Raw genomic sequence first — 23,049 nt, 5'->3', positions numbered from 1 at the left:
GCTCACCAAGCACAGCACCGTACATTGTATAGCAGCTGTTTTTGGAATCGCCCCATTCACGTCTATGGGGCTCAGCATCACCTACGCCACATAACTGATGAAATTGTCACATGGACTAGAAAAAGCTGGAGAAGTCCGCGGCGCTACTGTCAGCACCACTGCCTTCTCAACCAGCTAAATCGACGGGGGAACCAGGTGTTGGACCCCCACCGATCAGATACTGATGAGCTATCCAGGTAGGTCATCAACAAAAAGCTCTCGGAAAACCACTTTTAGTATATTGCGTAACTCCACATTATACATATATACAGCGCTGCCCATAATTATTCATACCCCTGGAAAATTTTGACTTAAAGTTACTTTTATTCAACCAGCAAGTAATTTTTTTGACGGGAAATGACATAGGTGTCTCCCAAAAGATAATAAGACGATGTACAAGAGGCATTATTGTGGGGAAAAACATTTCTCAGCTTTTATTTACATTTGAGCAAAAAATACAAGATGTTCCGCACTGTGGAAAATCTCAGAGGACGTGGTCGGAAGCCAAAAGTGAGACCTGTGCTGGCCAGGAGGATAGTTAGAGAGGTGAAAAGGAATCCAAGGATCACCACCAAGGCCATCCTGGTGAATCTGGGCTCTGCTGGTGGCAATGTCTCAAGGCAGACAATCCAACGGACACTACACAATGCAGACCAAGGAGGACGCCACTTCTCCAGATAAGGCACACAAAAGCTCGCTTGGCCTTTGCAAAAGCTCATCTGGACAAAGAAGAAGACTTGTGGTCTTCTGTGTTATGTTCAGATTAAACAAAAATTGAATTGTTTGGTCACAATAATGTTTCCTTCATTTGGCGTAAAAAAGGAGAAGCCGTCAACCCAGAGAACACCATCCCCACTGTCAGACATGGTGGTGGGAACCTAATGCTTTGGAGGTGTTTTTCAGCCAATGGAGCAGGGAACCAAATCACAGTAAACGGCACCATGAAAAAAGAGCAATACATGAGGATTCTGACCGACAACATCAGGTGGTCTGCAGAGAAACGTGGCCTTGGGCACCAGTGGACATTTCAGCATGACAATGACCCAAAACACACAGCAAAAGTGGTGAAGAAATGGTTAGCAGACAACAACATGAACGTTTTGGAGCGGCCCAGCCAGAGTCCAGACTTGGATCCAATGGAGAATCTGTGGAGGGAGCTAAAGATCAGGGTGATGGCAAGAAGACCCTCCAACCTGAAAGATTTGGAGCTCATTGCTAAAGATGAATGGGCAAAAATACCTGTGGAGACCTGCAAAAAGCTGGTCTGCAATTATAGGAAGCGTTCGATTGCTGTAATAGCCAATAAAGGCTTTTCTATTGATTATTGAGAAGGGGATGAATAATTTTGGACACTTTTTGCTCAAATGTAAATAAAAGCTAAGAAATATTTATTAAGTCCAGACCTGCTGGGAGAGAGGAAGAGAGCTGCTTTATTAACAAGCCACCCAGAGAGCAGTTACATGGCGAATCCAGATACCGCACTCTATGAAATATTCACAAATACATGATGAGAAAACATCAAGGTTTTATTTTTATTTTCTTGCTCAACTTGATTTCTGTACAACCCTCAGCAATCAGCTGTAATCTGTGGGGTTTGGATTTCTCTGCAGCGCCCCCCGCAGGGTAAATGAAGCATCACACGGTGTTTATTCACATCAGCATTAGTTCCTGGAGAGCGAGACGCAATCTTCTAGGAGCCGTTACAGGAGGCAGAAAATGTGATTTATCCTAAGATCAGCAAAACGATCAGGTGAAAGCCAATAATGGTTTTGGAAATATCAAAAATATACCAGATAGATGGATCCTGTCCATGGATTCTATTGGAAGATCTTCATCAGGTTCTGAGGCGTCCCCTGCATCGTCATCCTGTATGATTTGGAAAAAGAAAAATGTAAGAGAATAAAATGATGATAAAAAAGTAAACAAAATAAAATTCATGTTAATGCAAGAAAACAGAAGAGACACAGAAGACACAGAGCATTGATAAAAAACTAAAATTCTGCATGGACACTTATAACGGTGTTTGCTGACTGTCGATGTTCTCACCGCCTCAGTCCTCGGCTCCGTGTTCGGCGAGCACTGTCCTCTCTTGCTGCCTCTGTCATTGTCCGCTCCCGGGCATGACGGATTGGCTACGGATGCGTTCAGTGAAACTCACACCATTTTGCAAGCAGGTTCAGTCAGTTTTGTCTGCAATTGTGTTCTGTTGTTCAGTTTTTTCCGCGCGGGTGCAATGCGTTTTGATGCGTTTTTCACGCGCGTGATAAAAAACGGAAGGTTTACAAACAACATCTCTTAGCAACCATCAGTGAAATACGCATCGCACCCGCACTTGCTTCCGGATGCAATGCATTTTTCACTGAAGCCCCATTCACTTCTGTGGGCCAGGGCTGCGTGAAAAACGCAGAATATAGAACATGCTGAGTTTTTAGCGCAACGCAGAACTGATGAGTGTAAAAAAACGCTCTTGTACACAGACCCATTGAAATAAATGGGTCTGGATTCAGTGCGGGTGCTATACGGTCATGTCACGCATTGCACCTGCGCAGAAAACTCGCTCGTGTGAAAGGGGCCTAAATTTTTTGTACATGTGTCCTGTTTAACCAATCCCTGCCATCCTGCACCTATTTGGGTGGTCCAGTCCTCTTCCCAGGTGCATGAGCATCAAAGCTTCTTTGTGTCCTGCAAAGGTGAATTTGTCTGTGCTTGTGCTCTTGACGCGTGCTTGTCTTCTGGATTCCGCTACCTGTCTGATCCTTACCTGCTCCTTCTCGACTCTTCTGTGGATGACCCGGATTGCCTGACCTGTATCTGTGCCACCTGCCCTGACCCATTGCTTGTATGACTACGCCTCTGCCTCATCCTCGGTTCTGCTCTGTCACTCCTGGTTAAGACTCTGCCTGTTGACTACATCCATACCTCTGGTACCTTGCTATGGTACCTCCTGGTCCACCTGGACCAGCTTCTTCATGTGCCAATCCTCCTCAAGGGGTAGCAACCTGGTGTTCCCCTCGGAAAAACTATCCTCACCATAAGGAATGCTAAAGAATGATGGGTTCACTTACACAATGACCTAGGAGGAGGTTGATCACGGGGCATAATGGGTCTTCCCCCGCTGGTTTGTGACAACATTTTTCTCACAACTGACAATGCATTTCAAAGCAAAAACCATGCCATGAGGAGGAAAGAACTGACTGTAGAGCTCAGAGACAGGATCGTGTGGAGGCTCAGATCTGGAGAAGGGAACAAAGACATTTGCACTGCACTGGAAGTTCCCAAGAGCACATTGGTCTCCATAATTCTTACATGGAAGAAGTTTGGAACAACCAGGACTCTTACTAGATCTGCCGCCCCACCAAACTAAGTGGCTAGGTAAGAGAGTTGACCAAGAACCCAATGGTCCACCTGGCTGAGCTCCAAAGATCCTGTGTGCAGATGGGAGAAACTTCCAGAAGGTCGACCATTACTGCAGCCTCCACCAATCTGGGCTTTGTGGCAGAGCAGCTAGAAAGAAGCCTCTTCTCAGTAAAAGACACATGAAAGCCGCCTGGAGTTTTTAGAAAATCATCTAAAGGACCTCAGACTGTGAGGAACAAGATTCTCTGCTCTGATGGAACCAAGATGGAACTTTCTGACCTCAATTCTAAGGCCTCTTTCACAAGGGCGTCGCAGGTGAGGGCTGGATAGGATGTGGGTGCGTTCAGGGAAAATCATTGCGTTGTTCAGTTTTTTCCGCACGAGTGCAATGCGTTTTGCACGCGCGTGATGAAAAACTTTATGTTTGGTACCAAGACCCGAACCCGGACTTCTTCACTGAAGTTCGGGTTTGGGATCGGTGTTCTGTAGATTTTATTATTTTCCATTATAACATGGTTATAAGGGAAAATAATAGCATTCTTTAATACAGAATGCTAACTAAAATGTCCATTAAGGGTTAAAAAAATAATACAAAAATTACTTACCTCATCCACTTGATCGTGCAGCCGTTATCGTCTTTTTTCTTCTTCTTGCAGGACCTGCAAACCACGTGGTGAGCGCGATGACGTCAGCGAAGGTCCTATTGCAGGTCGTTCAAGAAGAACAAAGAAGAGGATCCCGGCTGCGCGATCAAGTGGATGGGGTGATTAATTTTTGTATTTTTTTTTTAACCCTTAATGGACATTTTACTTCCATGTTATAATGTAAAATAATAAAGTAAATGGGGTTTCCGGGTCGCTCATCCCTCGTTGACCCTAAGGACAGAACCAAGACAACACAGGAACAGCTTAGGGACAACTCTGAGAATGTCCTTGAGGAGCCCAGCCAGAGCCCTGACCCCAATGGAACATCTCTGGAGAGACCTGAAAATGGCTGTCCACTGACGGTCCCCATCCAACCTGACAGAGGTGGAAAGGATCTGCAGAGAAGAATGGCCGAAAATCCCCAAATCCAGGAGTAAATCTTGTGGCATCATCTCCAAGAAGACTGGAGGCTGGAATCACTGCTAAAGGGGCTGAAGACTTATGTCCTGAGTAAAGGGGCTGAAGTGTGAGATTGTGAAACAGCTATTTCTGCATAATGTCTGTACTTAAACTGTCATTTGGCATTCCGGGCACTAGAGGCCACTGTTTTGCAGCTACAGCCAGCACACTCTGAGATTTAAATATGCAAAACAGATGATGACTCATGCTGCTGCCTGCGAGTGAACCAGGAAGTGTTGATCTGGCATGGTAGAAGGATTGTGCTGTGAGAGACTGAATCCGATTCCATCCTGGCTTGCAGATGTCCGGCAGTTAATGGACACTCAGAAAAAGGAGAGTAGCTGTTATACCCTTACGGAATCCAGCTCTTTTGAAAGAGAGGTTGTCCCAGGAAGACCAGTTCAGTGTGTGGACAGAAGGCCTCATCATCAAGCAAGGCCGCACGGTTGCAGAGAAGTTGGTGGCCATCACTGGTAGGCTGCATCCTTGGGCCCAGAACGGACGCAGGTCAGTACACCTGGTTGCTGATTGTAATATATTGTGTGGCGCCTGAAGTAACAGAGACTAGCCTAGGCCTCGCATTAGTTAGTTAGTCAGGATTATATCATTTGCTAGGCTTTACTGTACTGGACTGCAGCGCAGTTATTGACTTGCAGGCTCTGCTGCCACCGGCTTGGGGTGTTCTCTGTAGCGCACAGCACGACTTGCAGGCCTGTCCAGTGGGCCGGGACATTGACTGTGGGTCCAGGATATAGCGTTTTCTATGCCTGTTTGTATTGTTTTGGTTATGCTTGTAATATTACTTTTTGCCTAAGTAAAGTTTCTGTTCGTACATATTAAGCTGGTGTCAGTGTCGCTTTCCTTGTCGGTGACTTCGCTGTATCCTGGGGAGCCCACCCCGGTACACGGCTTGCAACTTGGCGTAGTCGGCAGGATACATCGACCCTGCTTTAGAGGATTCACATTATACCACAACCTGAACACGAACTAGAACTTCCTCAAATCCGTGCAGTAATAACAACAAGCTACACGGCTTTTATAGGTAAAATATGTTAAAAACACAAGCAAAATAACCTGCACCGAAAAAACGCTGCAATTTATTGTAAAACTGTGCAGTAAAGAAATACAATGTGAACAGGTGCTCTGATAATAAAACTGTTACTGCTAATACCTAATAATACCGCAGCAGAGTGATACGCATAGTAATAATAAGTGTAATATTACCAGGTCGGATGCATCGCTCTCCGAGTCGTCTGCCTCCACTTGGGAATGCCCCTCAGAAAGATGATCGACAGAGGAGTCGTCTTCATATCCGGGGGCTGAGAGCACAAAACACGTATGAAGACATAAGAAGTAAATCAGGAAGACGCCCATCGCTCCCTGTCCAGGAACACAGCTCCGCTACACTGACTGCGCTGCAGGCTGCACCTTATGTGTCTGCCGAGCGACTGAGGAAACTAAGTCTGAAGAGAATCAGGAAAGTGAACGCCTTTTATAGAGACTGGAAGGAAAGAACAAGGAGGAGAAGAGACGGCGAGGAAATCTCCATAAAGTGTAACTCCTCTTTAAAGGAATATTGCAAAAGTATTGTGGAGCTAAACTTTATACCTAAAGAGGTTTTCCAGGATTTTTTACTGATGGCCTATCCTCAGGATATCTGGATATCTGACACCCGGGACCCCCGCGGCCTTCTCCGAGCTCACCAAGCACAGCACCGTACATTGTATAGCAGCTGTTTTTGGAATCGCCCCATTCACGTCTATGGGGCTCAGCATCACGTACGCCGCATGACTGATGAAATTGTCACATGGACTAGAAAAAGCTGGAGAAGTCCGCGGCGCTACTGTCAGCACCACTGCCTTCTCAACCAGCTAAATCGACGGGGGAACCAGGTGTTGGACCCCCACCGATCAGATACTGATGAGCTATCCAGGTAGGTCATCAACAAAAAGCTCTCGGAAAACCACTTTTGGTATATTGCGTAACTCCACATTATACATATATACAGTGCTGCCCATAATTATTCATACCCCTGGAAAATTTTGACTTAAAGTTACTTTTATTCAACCAGCAAGTAATTTTTTTGACGGGAAATGACATAGGTGTCTCCCAAAAGATAATAAGACGATGTACAAGAGGCATTATTGTGGGGAAAAACATTTCTCAGCTTTTATTTACATTTGAGCAAAAAATACAAGATGTTCCGCACTGTGGAAAATCTCAGAGGACGTGGTCGGAAGCCAAAAGTGACACCTGTGCTGGCCAGGAGGATAGTTAGAGAGGTGAAAAGGAATCCAAGGATCACCACCAAGGCCATCCTGGTGAATCTGGGCTCTGCTGGTGGCAATGTCTCAAGGCAGACAATCCAACGGACACTACACAATGCAGACCAAGGAGGACGCCACTTCTCCAGATAAGGCACACAAAAGCTCGCTTGGCCTTTGCAAAAGCTCATCTGGACAAAGAAGAAGACTTGTGGTCTTCTGTGTTATGTTCAGATTAAACAAAAATTGAATTGTTTGGTCACAATAATGTTTCCTTCATTTGGCGTAAAAAAGGAGAAGCCGTCAACCCAGAGAACACCATCCCCACTGTCAGACATGGTGGTGGGAACCTAATGCTTTGGGGGTGTTTTTCAGCCAATGGAGCAGGGAACCAAATCACAGTAAACGGCACCATGAAAAAAGAGCAATACATGAGGATTCTCACCGACAACATCAGGTGGTCTGCAGAGAAACATGGCCTTGGGCACCAGTGGACATTTCAGCATGACAATGACCCAAAACACACAGCAAAAGTGGTGAAGAAATGGTTAGCAGACAACAACATTAACGTTCTGGAGCGGCCCAGCCAGAGTCCAGACTTGGATCCAATTGAGAATCTGTGGAGGGAGCTAAAGATCAGGGTAATGGCAAGAAGACCCTCCAACCTGAAAGATTTGGAGCTCATTGCTAAAGATGAATGGGCAAAAATACCTGTGGAGACCTGCAAAAAGCTGGTCTGCAATTATAGGAAGCGTTCGATTGCTGGAATAGCCAATAAAGGCTTTTCTATTGATTATTGAGAAGGGGATGAATAATTTTGGACACTTTTTGCTCAAATGTAAATAAAAGCTAAGAAATATTTATTAAGTCCAGACCTGCTGGGAGAGAGGAAGAGAGAGCTGCTTTATTAACAAGCCACCCAGAGAGCGGTTACATGGCGAATCCAGATACCGCACTCTATGAAATATTCACAAATACATGATGAGAAAACATCAAGGTTTTATTTTTATTTTCTTGCTCAACTTGATTTCTGTACAACCCTCAGCAATCAGCTGTAATCTGTGGGGTTTGGATTTCTCTGCAGCGCCCCCCGCAGGGTAAATGAAGCATCACACGGTGTTTATTCACATCAGCATTAGTTCCTGGAGAGCGAGACGCAATCTTCTAGGAGCCGTTACAGGAGGCAGAAAATGTGATTTATCCTAAGATCAGCAAAACGATCAGGTGAAAGGCAATAATGGTTTTGGAAATATCAAAAATATACCAGATAGATGGATCCTGTCCATGGATTCTATTGGAAGATCTTCATCAGGTTCTGAGGCGTCCCCTGCATCGTCATCCTGTATGATTTGGAAAAAGAAAGATGTAAGAGAATAAAATGATGATAAAAAAGTAAACAAAATAAAATTCATGTTAATGCAAGAAAACAGAAGAGACACAGAAGACACAGAGCATTGATAAAAAACTAAAATTCTGCATGGACACTTATAACGGTGTTTGCTGACTGTCGATGTTCTCACCGCCTCAGTCCTGGGCTCCGTGTTCGGCGAGCACTGTCCTCTCTTGCTGCCTCTGTCATTGTCCGCTCCCGGGCATGACGGATTGGCTACGGATGCGTTCAGTGAAACTCACACAATTTTGCAAGCAGGTTCAGTCAGTTTTGTCTGCAATTGTGTTCTGTTGTTCAGTTTTTTCCGCGCGGGTGCAATGCGTTTTGATGCGTTTTTCACGCGCGTGATAAAAAACGGAAGGTTTACAAACAACATCTCTTAGCAACCATCAGTGAAATACGCATCGCACCCGCACTTGCTTCCGGATGCAATGCATTTTTCACTGAAGCCCCATTCACTTCTATGGGCCAGGGCTGCGTGAAAAACGGAGAATATAGAACATGCTGAGTTTTTAGCGCAACGCAGAACTGATGAGTGTAAAAAAACGCTCTTGTACACAGACCCATTGAAATAAATGGGTCTGGATTCAGTGCGGGTGCTATACGGTCATGTCACGCATTGCACCTGCGCAGAAAACTCGCTCGTGTGAAAGGGGCCTAAATTTTTTGTACATGTGTCCTGTTTAACCAATCCCTGCCATCCTGCACCTATTTGGGTGGTCCAGTCCTCTTCCCAGGTGCATGAGCATCAAAGCTTCTTTGTGTCCTGCAAAGGTGAATTTGTCTGTGCTTGTGCTCTTGACGCGTGCTTGTCTTCTGGATTCCGCTACCTGTCTGATCCTTACCTGCTCCTTCTCGACTCTTCTGTGGATGACCCGGATTGCCTGACCTGTATCTGTGCCACCTGCCCTGACCCATTGCTTGTATGACTACGCCTCTGCCTCATCCTCGGTTCTGCTCTGTCACTCCTGGTTAAGACTCTGCCTGTTGACTACATCCATACCTCTGGTACCTTGCTATGGTACCTCCTGGTCCACCTGGACCAGCTTCTTCATGTGCCAATCCTCCTCAAGGGGTAGCAACCTGGTGTTCCCCTCGGAAAAATCTATCCTCACCATAAGGAATGCTAAAGAATGATGGGTTCACTTACACAATGACCTAGGAGGAGGTTGATCACGGGGCATAATGGGTCTTCCCCCGCTGGTTTGTGACAACATTTTTCTCACAACTGACAATGCATTTCAAAGCAAAAACCATGCCATGAGGAGGAAAGAACTGACTGTAGAGCTCAGAGACAGGATCGTGTGGAGGCTCAGATCTGGAGAAGGGAACAAAGACATTTGCACTGCACTGGAAGTTCCCAAGAGCACATTGGTCTCCATAATTCTTACATGGAAGAAGTTTGGAACAACCAGGACTCTTACTAGAGCTGCCGCCCCACCAAACTAAGTGGCTAGGTAAGAGAGTTGACCAAGAACCCAATGGTCCACCTGGCTGAGCTCCAAAGATCCTGTGTGCAGATGGGAGAAACTTCCAGAAGGTCGACCATCACTGCAGCCTCCACCAATCTGGGCTTTGTGGCAGAGCAGCTAGAAAGAAGCCTCTTCTCAGTAAAAGACACATGAAAGCCGCCTGGAGTTTTTAGAAAATCATCTAAAGGACCTCAGACTGTGAGGAACAAGATTCTCTGCTCTGATGGAACCAAGATGGAACTTTCTGACCTCAATTCTAAGGCCTCTTTCACAAGGGCGTCGCAGGTGAGGGCTGGATAGGATGCGGGTGCGTTCAGGGAAAATCATTGCGTTCTTCAGTTTTTTCCGCACGAGTGCAATGCCTTTTGCACGCGCGTGATGAAAAACTTTATGTTTGGTACCAAGACCCGAACCCGGACTTCTTCACTGAAGTTCGGGTTTGGGATCGGTGTTCTGTAGATTTTATTATTTTCCATTATAACATGGTTATAAGGGAAAATAATAGCATTCTTTAATACAGAATGCTAACTAAAATGTCCATTAAGGGTTAAAAAAATAATACAAAAATTACTTACCTCATCCACTTGATCGTGCAGCCGTTATCGTCTTTTTTCTTCTTCTTGCAGGACCTGCAAACCACGTGGTGAGCGCGATGACGTCAGCGAAGGTCCTATTGCAGGTCGTTCAAGAAGAACAAAGAAGAGGATCCCGGCTGCGCGATCAAGTGGATGGGGTGATTAATTTTTGTATTTTTTTTTTAACCCTTAATGGACATTTTACTTCCATGTTATAATGTAAAATAATAAAGTAAATGGGGTTTCCGGGTCGCTCATCCCTCGTTGACCCTAAGGACAGAACCAAGACAACACAGGAACAGCTTAGGGACAACTCTGAGAATGTCCTTGAGGAGCCCAGCCAGAGCCCTGACCCCAATGGAACATCTCTGGAGAGACCTGAAAATGGCTGTCCACTGACGGTCCCCATCCAACCTGACAGAGGTGGAAAGGATCTGCAGAGAAGAATGGCCGAAAATCCCCAAATCCAGGAGTAAATCTTGTGGCATCATCTCCAAGAAGACTGGAGGCTGGAATCACTGCTAAAGGGGCTGAAGACTTATGTCCTGAGTAAAGGGGCTGAAGTGTGAGATTGTGAAACAGCTATTTCTGCATAATGTCTGTACTTAAACTGTCATTTGGCATTCCGGGCACTAGAGGCCACTGTTTTGCAGCTACAGCCAGCACACTCTGAGATTTGAATATGCAAAACAGATGATGACTCATGCTGCTGCCTGCGAGTGAACCAGGAAGTGTTGATCTGGCATGGTAGAAGGATTGTGCTGTGAGAGACTGAATCCGATTCCATCCTGGCTTGCAGATGTCCGGCAGTTAATGGACACTCAGAAGAAGGAGAGTAGCTGTTATACCCTTACGGAATCCAGCTCTTTTGAAAGAGAGGTTGTCCCAGGAAGACCAGTTCAGTGTGTGGACAGAAGGCCTCATCATCAAGCAAGGCCGCACGGTTGCAGAGAAGTTGGTGGCCATCACTGGTAGGCTGCATCCTTGGGCCCAGAACGGACGCAGGTCAGTACACCTGGTTGCTGATTGTAATATATTGTGTGGCGCCTGAAGTAACAGAGACTAGCCTAGGCCTCGCATTAGTTAGTTAGTCAGGATTATATCATTTGCTAGGCTTTACTGTACTGGACTGCAGCGCAGTTATTGACTTGCAGGCTCTGCTGCCACCGGCTTGGGGTGTTCTCTGTAGCGCACAGCACGACTTGCAGGCCTGTCCAGTGGGCCGGGACATTGACTGTGGGTCCAGGATATAGCGTTTTCTATGCCTGTTTGTATTGTTTTGGTTATGCTTGTAATATTACTTTTTGCCTAAGTAAAGTTTCTGTTCGTACATATTAAGCTGGTGTCAGTGTCGCTTTCCTTGTCGGTGACTTCGCTGTATCCTGGGGAGCCCACCCCGGTACACGGCTTGCAACTTGGCGTAGTCGGCAGGATACATCGACCGTTATGGACGGGAACTCTGCGGGAGATTGTCCCCGGCGCCAGTGGATCAGGACCCAGCCCAGGGTGCACAGGCGCAAGTCTAGCTTGCCCCCAACAATAAGGCTACCCCAGTAGGATACATCCCTGTAGGGGCACTGGTGCGTTATCTTCCAAAGTATGACGGTAACAACATGACATTGCAGGACTGGACTGAAAGGGTGCGAAGTGCGGTTAAAATGTGTTACCTGACCCCCGAACTGCAGGCTGAGGTTGCATTAGGAGCCCTAGAGGGTGACGTCAGGTGGACAGTAATGGTAAGGCCTGACTCTGAGAGAGATACCCTAGAGAAGATATTCTCCCTGCTAGAGAGAGCCCAAGGGGGGCAGGCCAAAGTGGTACAGTTACGGAGTCACTTCTTTAACCGACCCCATCGAGAGGGCGAGACCCTGATGCAATATTCCAATGCTCTACAGGAAACACTGAATGAGATACAATGACGAGACCCTGAGGCTATGGGCGCCTTCCGGGAGGTGGACTGGCTTCTACGAGATCAGTTCATAGTGGGGCTCTCCAATAAATTCCTACAAGATAAATTACAAGAGATGACCCGAACAATGGCCGATATGACATTCTACAGCGTTTACTTACCGCCGTAGAGAGAGAGGAAGAGCCCATACCTATGGCAGTGAGAGTGGTGAATAGCGCGCATGTTACAAGGGACCGGCCGGGATCTGAGGAATCGGAGTCCTTAAAGGATGTAGTCCGGAATTGAAAGAGCTTCGGCTGGAAGTGTCCCAGATGAAGGCAGAACCGTCCCGGCCTCCGGAAACTGTCCCCGCACCTCGTGCCACTCCACCCAGAACAACCCCGGTGAGGGGGCTGGGCAGGAGAGGGCCTCTCTGTTGGGTTTGCCGAAAGTATGGCCATATGGCCAGAGAGTACCCAGAACAGGTAGCATCTTAGCCGACTTTAAACTTCCGACCGCTGCAGTAGCTGGGCGTCCTGCGGCGGTGCACCAGAAGTTAAGCCCTCTACGTGAAGAACGTGATCTGTATTCCAGCAGCCCTGTATTAGAAGCCGAGTTTGAGGGCTGAAAGGTTTGCTGCCTAGTTGATACAGGGTCAGAATGCACTCTAATGCCTTTGGAGTTCTTCGAGAGGCACTTTGGGCATATGATGGAGCCCGAAGACGGGAGCGTCATCAGGCTGACTGCTGCCGATAATAGAGAGATGGATGTTCGAGGGATAGTCTGAATGCGGGTCCAACTGTTTGGGCAAGACATCGGCAAGAAAGGGGTCGTGCTGGTGGACCATTCGTCCCGGAAAGGAATGGACGTGACCCTGGGCATGAATATACTGAGAGACCTAGATCATCAACTCTATGTCACGGATGGTGTACAGGAAACAAGACAATACCATATAAACAATGTCTCTCTGGATCCACAACTAAGGAACAAAGGGAGACCCCTGCAATAGACCTGCCGCTCTCCCTCACTGCTCAGCCTATGCGAACACCCCAAAGGTGGATGGCCGCATATCCACGTTCCTCGGCTATCTATTACCTGAAGACCCTACAATAGTGAAGGGACACGACCACCGGCTCCCTACACTGACACGGAGGGAGTCAGGGTCACCTGGATCCAGAAAAGACAAAATCATAAATACATAAACAGCACTTATCTTGCAGACGAATGACAACTGGGAACTGGGAACTGGGAACTGCATGCACACACACTCCAGGAAGTTGTATCAGCCGCACACTACTGCATTATGGGGAGGAACTTAAAGGGTAGCGATCAGTCTAACTGCATGACAGCTGAGATAGACTAACGAGATGAGAAACTAAACCAAAACAAAGAAATTCAAGGAGGAGGATCTGAGAAGCTCCTGTGAGCGCTTCTCAGCTGTCTGGCTGTGACACTCTATGTCAAGGAAGGGCCGAAGTACTGGAAACGGGCCACCGCACACCGACCTACCCAGAAGGTCCTTCAACAAATGGTGAGGAGCTGTAGCCTGCAAAAGAGTAACCTGTCTGGACAGGCCATTGCTAGACGTGAGGGTGCTACTGAGGACTCCGTTGAAGATCCCACCTCGTCAGGAGCGAATATTGATGCTGCCAGTGGGGGCTGGACAACGACTGAATGGACTAGAGGTTCTGATCGAGCCCGCTTATCAAGAAGAAACGCAGATTCGCCCACTGGTAGCCCGGGCCCTTGCCGTTGTGAAAGACGAATGTGTGCCTATACGCTGCTGTAATGTTGAGGACTGTGAGTTAACCGTCCCCGCAAACACCCTGCTGGCCAAAGTTTATGTGTCCGAAGGGGGTATCGCTCGACGAAGGGGCTTTACGCTGCAGCCGGATAGGAGATCAGGCTGGACCTATGCTGTGGAGATCCATTCAAGGGAAAACCCGACAGCGGAGTGGAACGGTCGAGTGATTGTGGCCCGTATGGGGGTGGACTGCAGAACCCTGACCCCGGGGGAACAAAAGCTGCAGGAAGACACCCTCTGGGAATTTCAGGAGATTTACCGGCAGATTCCACCTAAGATGTATCAGGAGGTGAAAGATATGGTGGCCAGCATGTTGGAGAACCGGGTTATCCAGGAGAGTCAAAGTCTGTGGGCTGCTCCGATAGTCTTGGTATGGAAGAAAGACGGGAGTCTCCGATTCTGCGTGGATTATCGGAAGCTGAATGCTCAGACCGTCCGGGATGCCTACCCCCTTCTGCGGATTGAAGAGTCATTATCAGCCCTAAGCCAAGCAAAGTTCTTCTCAACTCTTGACCTGGCTAGTGGGTACTGGCAGGTGCCGGTGGCCAAGAAGGACAAAGCCAAGACGGCCTTCATTCTACCTATGGGACTCTACGAGTTCAACCGGATGCCCTTCGGTCTCTCCAATGCTCCGGGGACATTCCAGCGATTGATGAAATACTGTCTGGGTGACCTCAACTTCGAATCAGTATTGATATACATGGATGACATAATAGTGTTCAGGGCTTCGTTTGAAGATCACCTCCAGAAGCTGTGACAAGTCTTGGGACGGCTACGAGACCATGGGCTCAAGATCAAGCCAAAGAAATGCCAGCTGTTCTGACAGCAGATAAAGTACTTAGGACATGTGGTCACCCAGGAGGGGGTAAAACCGGCCCCCGGCAAGGTGGAGGCCGTTCAGAAGTGGCCCCGGCCATGTACGCTACGGGAGGTACGAGCGTTCGTGGGACTGGCCGGCTACTACAGGAGGTTTATACCCAAATTCGCTCATCTGGTGGGCCCTTTAAACGAGTTGCTAAGAGGCACGGCTGGATGCCCGAAGAAACGCCCCGTGAACTGGGGGCCCCGGCAACAAGAAGCCTTTGAAGCAGTGAAAGAGGCGCTGACCAATGCCCTTATTCTGGCTTACGCGCGGTTTGATACCCCATTCCTGCTGTATACTGATGGAAGCCTACATGGTCCGGGGGCGGGAGAGAGTCATCGCCTGTGGGAGCCGGTCCCTAAGAGTCAGAACGCAACCCTGATAACTAGGGTTGTCCCGATACCGATACTAGTATCGGTATCGGGACCGATTCCGAGTTTTCTCGGCGGTACTCAGCCGCCGATACCCCGCCCCGATACATAAATAGAATACTTTTTTGAACTAACGCTGCCCTCTCCCATGTTCCCATGTCCCCCCTGTATCCCCATAGCACTTACTTAAGCTTCCATAGCAGGCAGAGCAGACGGCAGCAGTAACGTCACTCACTGACGTAGAGCGCCTGCTCCGCCCACTTTATGAGTGAAGCAGGCGGAGCAGACGCGCAACGTCAGTGAGTGACGTTACTGCTGCCGTCTGCTCTGCCTGCTATGGAAGCTTAAGTAAGTGCTGTGGGGATACAGGGGGATACAGGGGAACATGGGAGAGGGCAGCGTTAGTTCAACTTAATAACTGGATAAGGATTCACGTTTATAAAAAAATACTTCGGTGAGCGGCGGGGCCCGGTGTATTGGGGGACACTGTTATGAGGGGGATCTGTGGATGACATATAGCAGTGTCATCCACAGATCCTCCCCATAACAGTTCCATCCACAGATCCCCTATAACAGCACCATCCACAGATCCCCCACCAAATAACAATGCCATCCTCAGATCCCCCCACCCCATAACAATGCCATCCACAGATATCCCACCCCATAGCAGTACCATCCACAGATCCCCATAACAGTGCCATCCACAAATCCCCATAACAGTGCCATCCACAGATCCCCATAACAGTGCCATCCACAGATCCCCCATAACAGTGCCATCCACAGATCCCCATAACAGTGCCATCCACAGATCCCCCATAACAGTGCCATCCACAGATCCCCCATAACAGCACCATCCACAGATCCCCATAACAGTGCCATCCACAGATCCCCCATAACAGCACCATCCACAGATCCCCATAACAGTGCCATCCACAGATCCCCCATAACAGTGCCATCCACAGATCCCCCATAACAGTGCCATCCACAGATCCCCCATAACAGTGCCATCCACAGATCCCCCATAACAGTGCCATCCACAGATCCCCCATAACAGTGCCATCCACAGATCCCCCATAACAGTGCCATCCACAGATCCCCCATAACAGTGCCATCCACAGGTCCCCCATAACAGTGCCATCCACAGATCCCCCACATGACAGTGCGTCATCCACAGATCCACAGATCCCCCAAAACGGTCACATGACATTTTAAAAAAGTATCGGTATTCGGTATCGGTGACTACTTGAAAAAAAGTATCGGTACTTGTACTCGGTCCTAAAAAAGTGGTATCGGGACAACCCTACTGATAACTATAGCTCCTTTAAACTGGAACTACTGGCACTGGTGTGGGCCATGACCAAAAGGTTTGCAGAATATCTGACTGGTGCAGAATTGACCGTGATGATGGACAACAACCCATTGGCACACCTGGAGAATGCCAAGCTTGGCGCACTCGAGCAAAGATGGTTGGCCCGCCTCTCTAAGTACCAATACCGCATCAAGTTCCGGTCCGGTAGGGAGAACGGCAACGCCGATGCACTCTCTCGAGTTCCAGTAGGACATTCGACTCAGAGAGCCGATGAGGAGTTAGAGGATACTGAAACTCCTGACCTTGGTCGCTTACCTCTGTTCCTGGATGTGGCACATTCAAGTGGGGTGGCGTCTGGAATGACGCTGGTGCTGGGGAAAACGTTGACTGATTGGGAGAGAGTCCAGGATAGCTGCCGGGATTTGTGGAAAGTGAAAGAATGGGTTTGGAGCAAGATCTGGCCTCGGCCAGAAGAACGAGCCCTCCTGACCCCAGAGGGTCAGAAGTTGTTAAGGCAGTGGGACAAGCTGACAATTACCCAGGGCCTCCTGTGTCGGATCATATACTTACAGTCAGAGCTGCAGTACCGGCAACAGATTGTCATTCCCATGTCGTTGGGACCGGAGGCCACCAGGGAAGCTCATGAAAAGGGAGCTCATTTTGGGAGCGACAAAACGTTCAAGTGTCTCCAACAGCTGGTATACTGTCCAGATCTGGCCGACATGGTGGCCGCGGCATGTCTTAAGTGTCGATCCTGTGGGTTGAGTAAGAGAACTGAACAGCGGGCTCCTGTGTAGACCATCCGAACCTCAGCGCCCCTAGAACTTCTGATGATCGATTATGTACAGATCGGATATTCTACTTCGGGACACTCGTACTGTTTAGTTATGACAGATCACTTTACCAAGTATGCGGTGGCTGTGCCCACCAGAGTCCAAACCGCAGAGTCGGCCGCCGAAGCTGTCTGTAGACACTTTATACAGGTGTTCGGATGTCCACAGAGGATACATTCTGACCAGGGAGCATGCTTTCAGGGTACTCTAATGAATGAACTGTACCAACTGTATGGGATTGAACGCTCCCGAACCACTCCATATCACCCACAAGGAAACGGGGCGTGCGAACGCTTCAATCGCACCTTGCTTCAGATGCTGCGGACTCTGGAAGACAGTCAAAAAGTCCAGTGGCCCACATACCTACCTGAGTTGATGTGGGCCTATAATAACATAGTACACAGTACCACCGGATACTCTCCACATATGCTCATGTTTGGATGAGCCGGACGGGAGATTGAAGATCTCCACATGCCTAACCCGATGGAGCCCCCACCGAGAAGTACCACCGCATGGGTGCAGGAGCACCGCCGCCGGCTGAGAGCAGTCCACAAGGTTGTGGGGGAGTGCCTGGGACAGGTGGTACACCCTAACCCAAGAGCAGTGCAGAAAGATGGGTATGTCCCTGGTGATCGGGTGATGGTCAAAGCCAAACAGCCGTCAGGGAAGTTGGATGGACGGTCGGAGGCAGTTTCATACAAGGTGAAGAGAAGGGTAGACCCCGCTATTCTGGTCTATGAGGTAGAGCCAGTAGGGACAGGGGGACCCTCACGGAACTTACACCGTAATATGTTAAGACGCTGCCATTTTGATGAGCCGATGTGCGTAGAGGGGGCGCCTCCTCACGCTCAGGGTATGGAGGAAAGTCCCTCAGATGAGGAAGAGGAGGAATGGTGTGTCATCCCTGCTCAAGTGTCCACAGAGGTTCCGGCCGTGGCAGGTTTGCCACCCAGATGCAATGCTGAGCAATCAACAGCTCCTCTCTTGTCAAATATGCCTGATGTCCCCAGTATTTTTGAAACCCCCAATCTGAGAAGGTCAGCGAGGCCCAATGCTGGTGTGCCTCCACAGCGCTATGCCCAGGATGAGTTTGTATGGGGAGAGTTGCCGAGGGCGACAACTTCTAGTGGGGAGGCCACTGTTTTGCAGCTACAGCCAGACAACTCTGAGATTTCAATATGCAAAACAGATGATAACTCATGCTGCTGCCTGTGAGTGAACCAGGAAGTGTTGATCTGGCATGGTGGAAGGATTGTGCTGTGAGGGACAGAATCCGATTCCATCCTGGCTTGCAGATGTCCGGCAGTTAATGGACACTCAGAAGAAGGAGAGTAGCTGTTATACCCTTACTGAATCCAGCTCTTTTGAAAGAGAGGTTGTCCCAGGAAGAGCAGTTCAGTGTGTGGACAGAAGGCCTCATCATCAAGCAAGGCCGCACGGTTTCAGAGAAGTTGGTGGCCATCTCTGGTAGGCTGCATCCTCGGGCCCAGAACGGACGCAGGTCAGTACACCTGGTTGCTGATTGTAATATATTGTGTGGCGCCTGAAGTAACAGAGACTAGACTAGGCCTCGCATTAGTTAGTTAGTCAGGGTTATATCGTTTGCTAGGCTTTACTGTACTGGACTGCAGCGCAGTTATTGACTTGAAGGCTCTGCTCCGTCTGCCACCGGCTAGGGGTGTTCTCTGTAGCGGCACAGCAAGACTTGCAGGCTCTGCTGTGTCCGCCATCGGCTAGGCCTGTCCAGTGGGCCGGGACATTGACTGTGGGTCCGGGATATAGCATTTTATATGCCTGTTTGTATTGTTTTGGTTATGCTTGTATTATTATTTTTTGCCTAAGTAAAGTTTCTGTTCGTGCATATTAAGCTGGTGTCAGTGTCGCTGTCCTTGTCGGTGACTTTGCTGTATCGTGGGGAGCCCACCCCAGTACACTGATTACAGAAGACTTATGTCCCGAGTTAAGGGGCTGAAGACTTATGTCCCGAGTTAAGGGGCTGAAGACTTATGTCCCGAGTTAAGGGGCTGAAGACTCATGTCCCGAGTTAAGGGGCTGAAGACTTATGTCTCGAGTTAAGGGGCTGAAGACTTATGTCTCGAGTTAAGGGGCTGAAGACTTACGTCCTGAGTTAAAGGGCTGAAGACTTATGTCAATGTAAGATTGTAGTTTTTCCTTTTCAGTAAATCAGTGAAGGGTTTTCGCCTTCTGTTCTCTCTTTCTCATTATGGGAGAACTGACAGCACAAGGAGCGCGAGAACAGAATGTGAGGACAGCAAAGGGTGTGAAGACTTTTAAAATGTGCTGCAAACTGACGACTCGGGTATACTGCCACTCTGGTACCCACCTCAAGCTTGTGTATACAGGGCACAGTGGAGCTATAGCCATATATACGGTCACTGCACTGACTCAGTACATGGCATGAAGCAGCAGAGCCCAGTGAGTACACAGCTACATCAGCACTGCAGCCTGCAAACAGGAAGCGGAGGAGCGGAGCGGGCTGCAGCGCTGGAGAATGCCAGGTCCTGTATTATGTGTTATTTTTTATTATTATTATTGAGAGATTTTATTAGATTTTTATAACTCAGTGTGGCATGCCTCCCAAGTGTCCCTGTTTTTGACCCATGTCCCTCTGTCCCTCTTTGATCCTTAAATGTCCCTCTTTTTGTCCCGGGGAAATAATGCAGAAATGTGCATTAATAAATTTACTAAATTGCTCCTTACTAAACTATCTGTCTGGTTTCTACCTCTGTATTAGACCAGAACTTCATTATTTGGTGCAATTTGGACCTTAAAATATCTATAATCTGATGATTTATGAGCTAATATTTAAACGGATATTGAAGCGTAAGAAAAGAGTTGTCCCAGGGGCTCCACATGCGGTATACTCGTCTAACCGATCCCCGGCGGCTGCAGAGTCAGTAATTATGCTTTGGGCAGAGTTAGAGACGTGGCCTAGTATGAAAAGAAGTGAAGCGATGCGCGCCGCACATATTGTCCCTCCTTGCAATTTTTAAAAGTTGGGAGGTATGGTGATGTGATGTGTACGGTGAAGTGCTGGAGGGCGTGTATGTCTCACCCAGGCTCCTCAGCTGGTGAGATAGATGAATCCAGGAAGCTGCACCTGCTGCAGCAGAACATAGTTGCTGAAGGTGTTTTGTTTAAGCTTTATGGGCTGGAATTTTGGTAGGATTGGCAGTGGGACCTCCCAGTCCACACCCTTCCACTACAGATATTTCTAAGCCTGAGGTGATGGTGCTGGGGTCATTACTGGGGAATAAAGCGGATGTCAGACTGTCAGTCCGGGGGAGACACGCCTGGAGAGCTGACCTGCATGGATAGAGCTTGGTGACTGTCTGACCGTGAGGCTGTGTGAAGTCTGAACTTCCCTGGTGTGAACAGGACTCTATCGGTGAGAGAGGAACTATAACGCCCCAAAGGTGCATTACCATCTTTTACACCTCTCCAGTATCTTTTATGGTTAATATGTCATCATATGTATTGATTTCCAGATCCTGAAAAATGTGTATTGCTATTTCTGATTATGCAACTGTTTATGTGTAATGTGCCTGGTTCACCAGCAGATGGCGGAAACAATGGCAGAGCTACAGGGACAGAGGATTCTCTTCTCTCCCTCTAGGGAGGAGTTGAACTAGTTCCTGAAGGTCAGTGGTGAGTCTAGCTTACCCCCTTCGAGGGGAAGGCTGTGTTCCAGCCAGCAGAGCACCCTCAGCTCTGCTGGACTTAGAAGCCCAAGCTACAAGCCCCTGGAGCCAGGGAGAGAAAGCTCCTCTGGATAAAGACAAAGACAGACCAGACTACAGAAAGTTAAGCACAGCAAAGGAAAAAGTTCCTATTTAATCCTATCAGGACAGCAGAGCCAGATAGCATCTGATGTAGCAGAGCCGAGTGTGCTTCCCTGCCAGAATTAATACCAATTCATTTCTTCATTCCACCATTCAAATACCCCTTGATTTTTCTGCGAACAACAATGCCACAGCCACATTTAAGGGAGATTAGGCCCCCCAACACCACTCTGGCATTCCTACCCTGGGTACCATCCACATCACTATAAAGGGGGCCCTGCGCCCCTGTTGCTTCCGGGCAACTGGCTTCACGACAAACACTTATACCATCTAAAAGGGATCCCATGGACGTTAACCCCCGTGCGCTGCAGAACCGCCTGTGTATTAGGCAGAGCCCAGACGGGCAGGTGTATATTTTGTTTTGTTGTGCTGGTGCTGGAACCTCACCTCACCCAGTGACGCTATAAGACTGCTTTCACACGTACGATACGGATTGGCTCAGGATGCGTTCAGTGAAACTCACACCATTTCACAAGCAAGTTCAGTCAGTTTTGTCTGCATTTGCGTTCAGTCTTTCAGTTTTTTCCGCGCGGGTGCAATCAGTTTTGATGCATTTTTCAAACCAAAAAAAATTGAAAGTATAAAATAATAAATAACGAAAAACTGAATAAAAATACTACATACAATAAATACTACTAATAATAAAAGTGAATAATGTTTTCTGTTACCACGGACCATAACGCAATTCTATGACTAATGCATAACGGAATGCCTTTAGAGGATTCCGTTATTCATTCCGCCATAATAGAAGTCTATGGGCTGCATAACGGATCTATTATGCTGGCCATAGACTATGACGGACTCTAAAGGCATTCCGTCATGGAATTGCGTTATGGTCCTTGGTAACAGTATCTATAACGCAATTCACATTATATCACAACCTGAACACGAACTAGAACGTCAAAGTATGAAGTTCGCTCATCCCTAATTACAACTAATAAAAATCATCACATGGAAAATAAAGATAAAGTCTCTGAGTGCTGGTACTCCCAGTGTGAGCGTCAAATCCGTGCAGTAATAACCACAAGCTACACGGCTTTTATAGGTAAAATATGTTAAAAACACAAGCAAAATAAACTGCACCTAAAAAACGCTGCAATTTATTGTAAAACTGTGCAGTAAAGAAATACAATGTGAACAGGTGCTCTGATAATAAAACTGTTACTGCTAATACCTAATAATACCGCAGCAGAGTGATACGCATAGTAATAATAAGTGTAATATTACCAGGTTGGGTTCATCGCTCCCCGAGTCGTCTGCCTCCTCTTGGTAAAGCCCCTCAGAAACATGAACGACAGAGGAGTCGTCTTCATATACGGGGGCTGAGAGCACAAAACACGTATGAAGACATAAGAAGTAAATCAGGAAGACGCCCATCGCTCCCTGTCCAGGAACACAGCTCCGCTACACTGACTGCGCTGCAGGCTGCACCTTATGTGTCTGCCGAGCGACTGAGGAAACTAAGTCTGAAGAGAATCAGGAAAGTGAACGCCTTTTATAGAGACTGGAAGGAAAGAACAAGGAGGAGAAGAGACGGCGAGGAAATCTCCATAAAGTGTAACTCCTCTTTAAAGGAATATTGCAAAAGTATTGTGGAGCTACACTACATACCTAAAGTGGTTTTCCAGGATTTTTACTGATGGCCTATCCTCAGGATATCTGATCGTGGGGGTCTGACACCCGGGACCCCCACGGCCTTCTCCGAGCTCACCAAGCACAGCACCGTACATTGTATAGCAGCTGTTTTTGGAATCGCCCCATTCACGTCTATGGGGCTCAGCATCACCTACGCCGCATGACTGATGAAATTGTCACATGGACTAGAAAAAGCTGGAGAAGTCCGCGGCGCTACTGTCAGCACCACTGCCTTCTCAACCAGCTAAATCGACGGGGGAACCAGGTGTTGGACCCCCACCGAT

General features: G+C 48.0%; 1 protein-coding gene across 2 annotated transcripts in view; it reads right to left on the bottom strand.

Annotated features, from left to right (window-relative positions):
* LOC121000817 (coiled-coil domain-containing protein 1-like) overlaps positions 1 to 22,646 on the bottom strand; it is a 111,941-nt gene extending 89,295 nt beyond the window's left edge. Inside the window, exons 1-4 of one of the 2 annotated variants that reach the window (XM_040431487.1) lie at positions 22,358 to 22,646; positions 8,028 to 8,103; positions 5,724 to 5,818; positions 1,830 to 1,905 (exon numbers count right to left, since the gene is read on the bottom strand). In XM_040431487.1, the coding sequence (XP_040287421.1) occupies positions 1,830 to 1,905; positions 5,724 to 5,818; positions 8,028 to 8,103; positions 22,358 to 22,507 (397 nt within the window). In that variant the 5' untranslated portion in view covers positions 22,508 to 22,646. The remainder of the gene's footprint in view (positions 1 to 1,829; positions 1,906 to 5,723; positions 5,819 to 8,027; positions 8,104 to 22,357) is intronic. The other variant, XM_040431486.1, reaches the window with a different exon arrangement.
* Positions 22,647 to 23,049: the final 403 nt, after the last annotated feature.

Source organism: Bufo bufo, chromosome 5 (genome assembly GCF_905171765.1).
Source record: "Bufo bufo chromosome 5, aBufBuf1.1, whole genome shotgun sequence".
NCBI lineage: Eukaryota > Metazoa > Chordata > Amphibia > Anura > Bufonidae > Bufo > Bufo bufo.
This window is presented reverse-complemented; position numbering and strand designations above follow the sequence as displayed.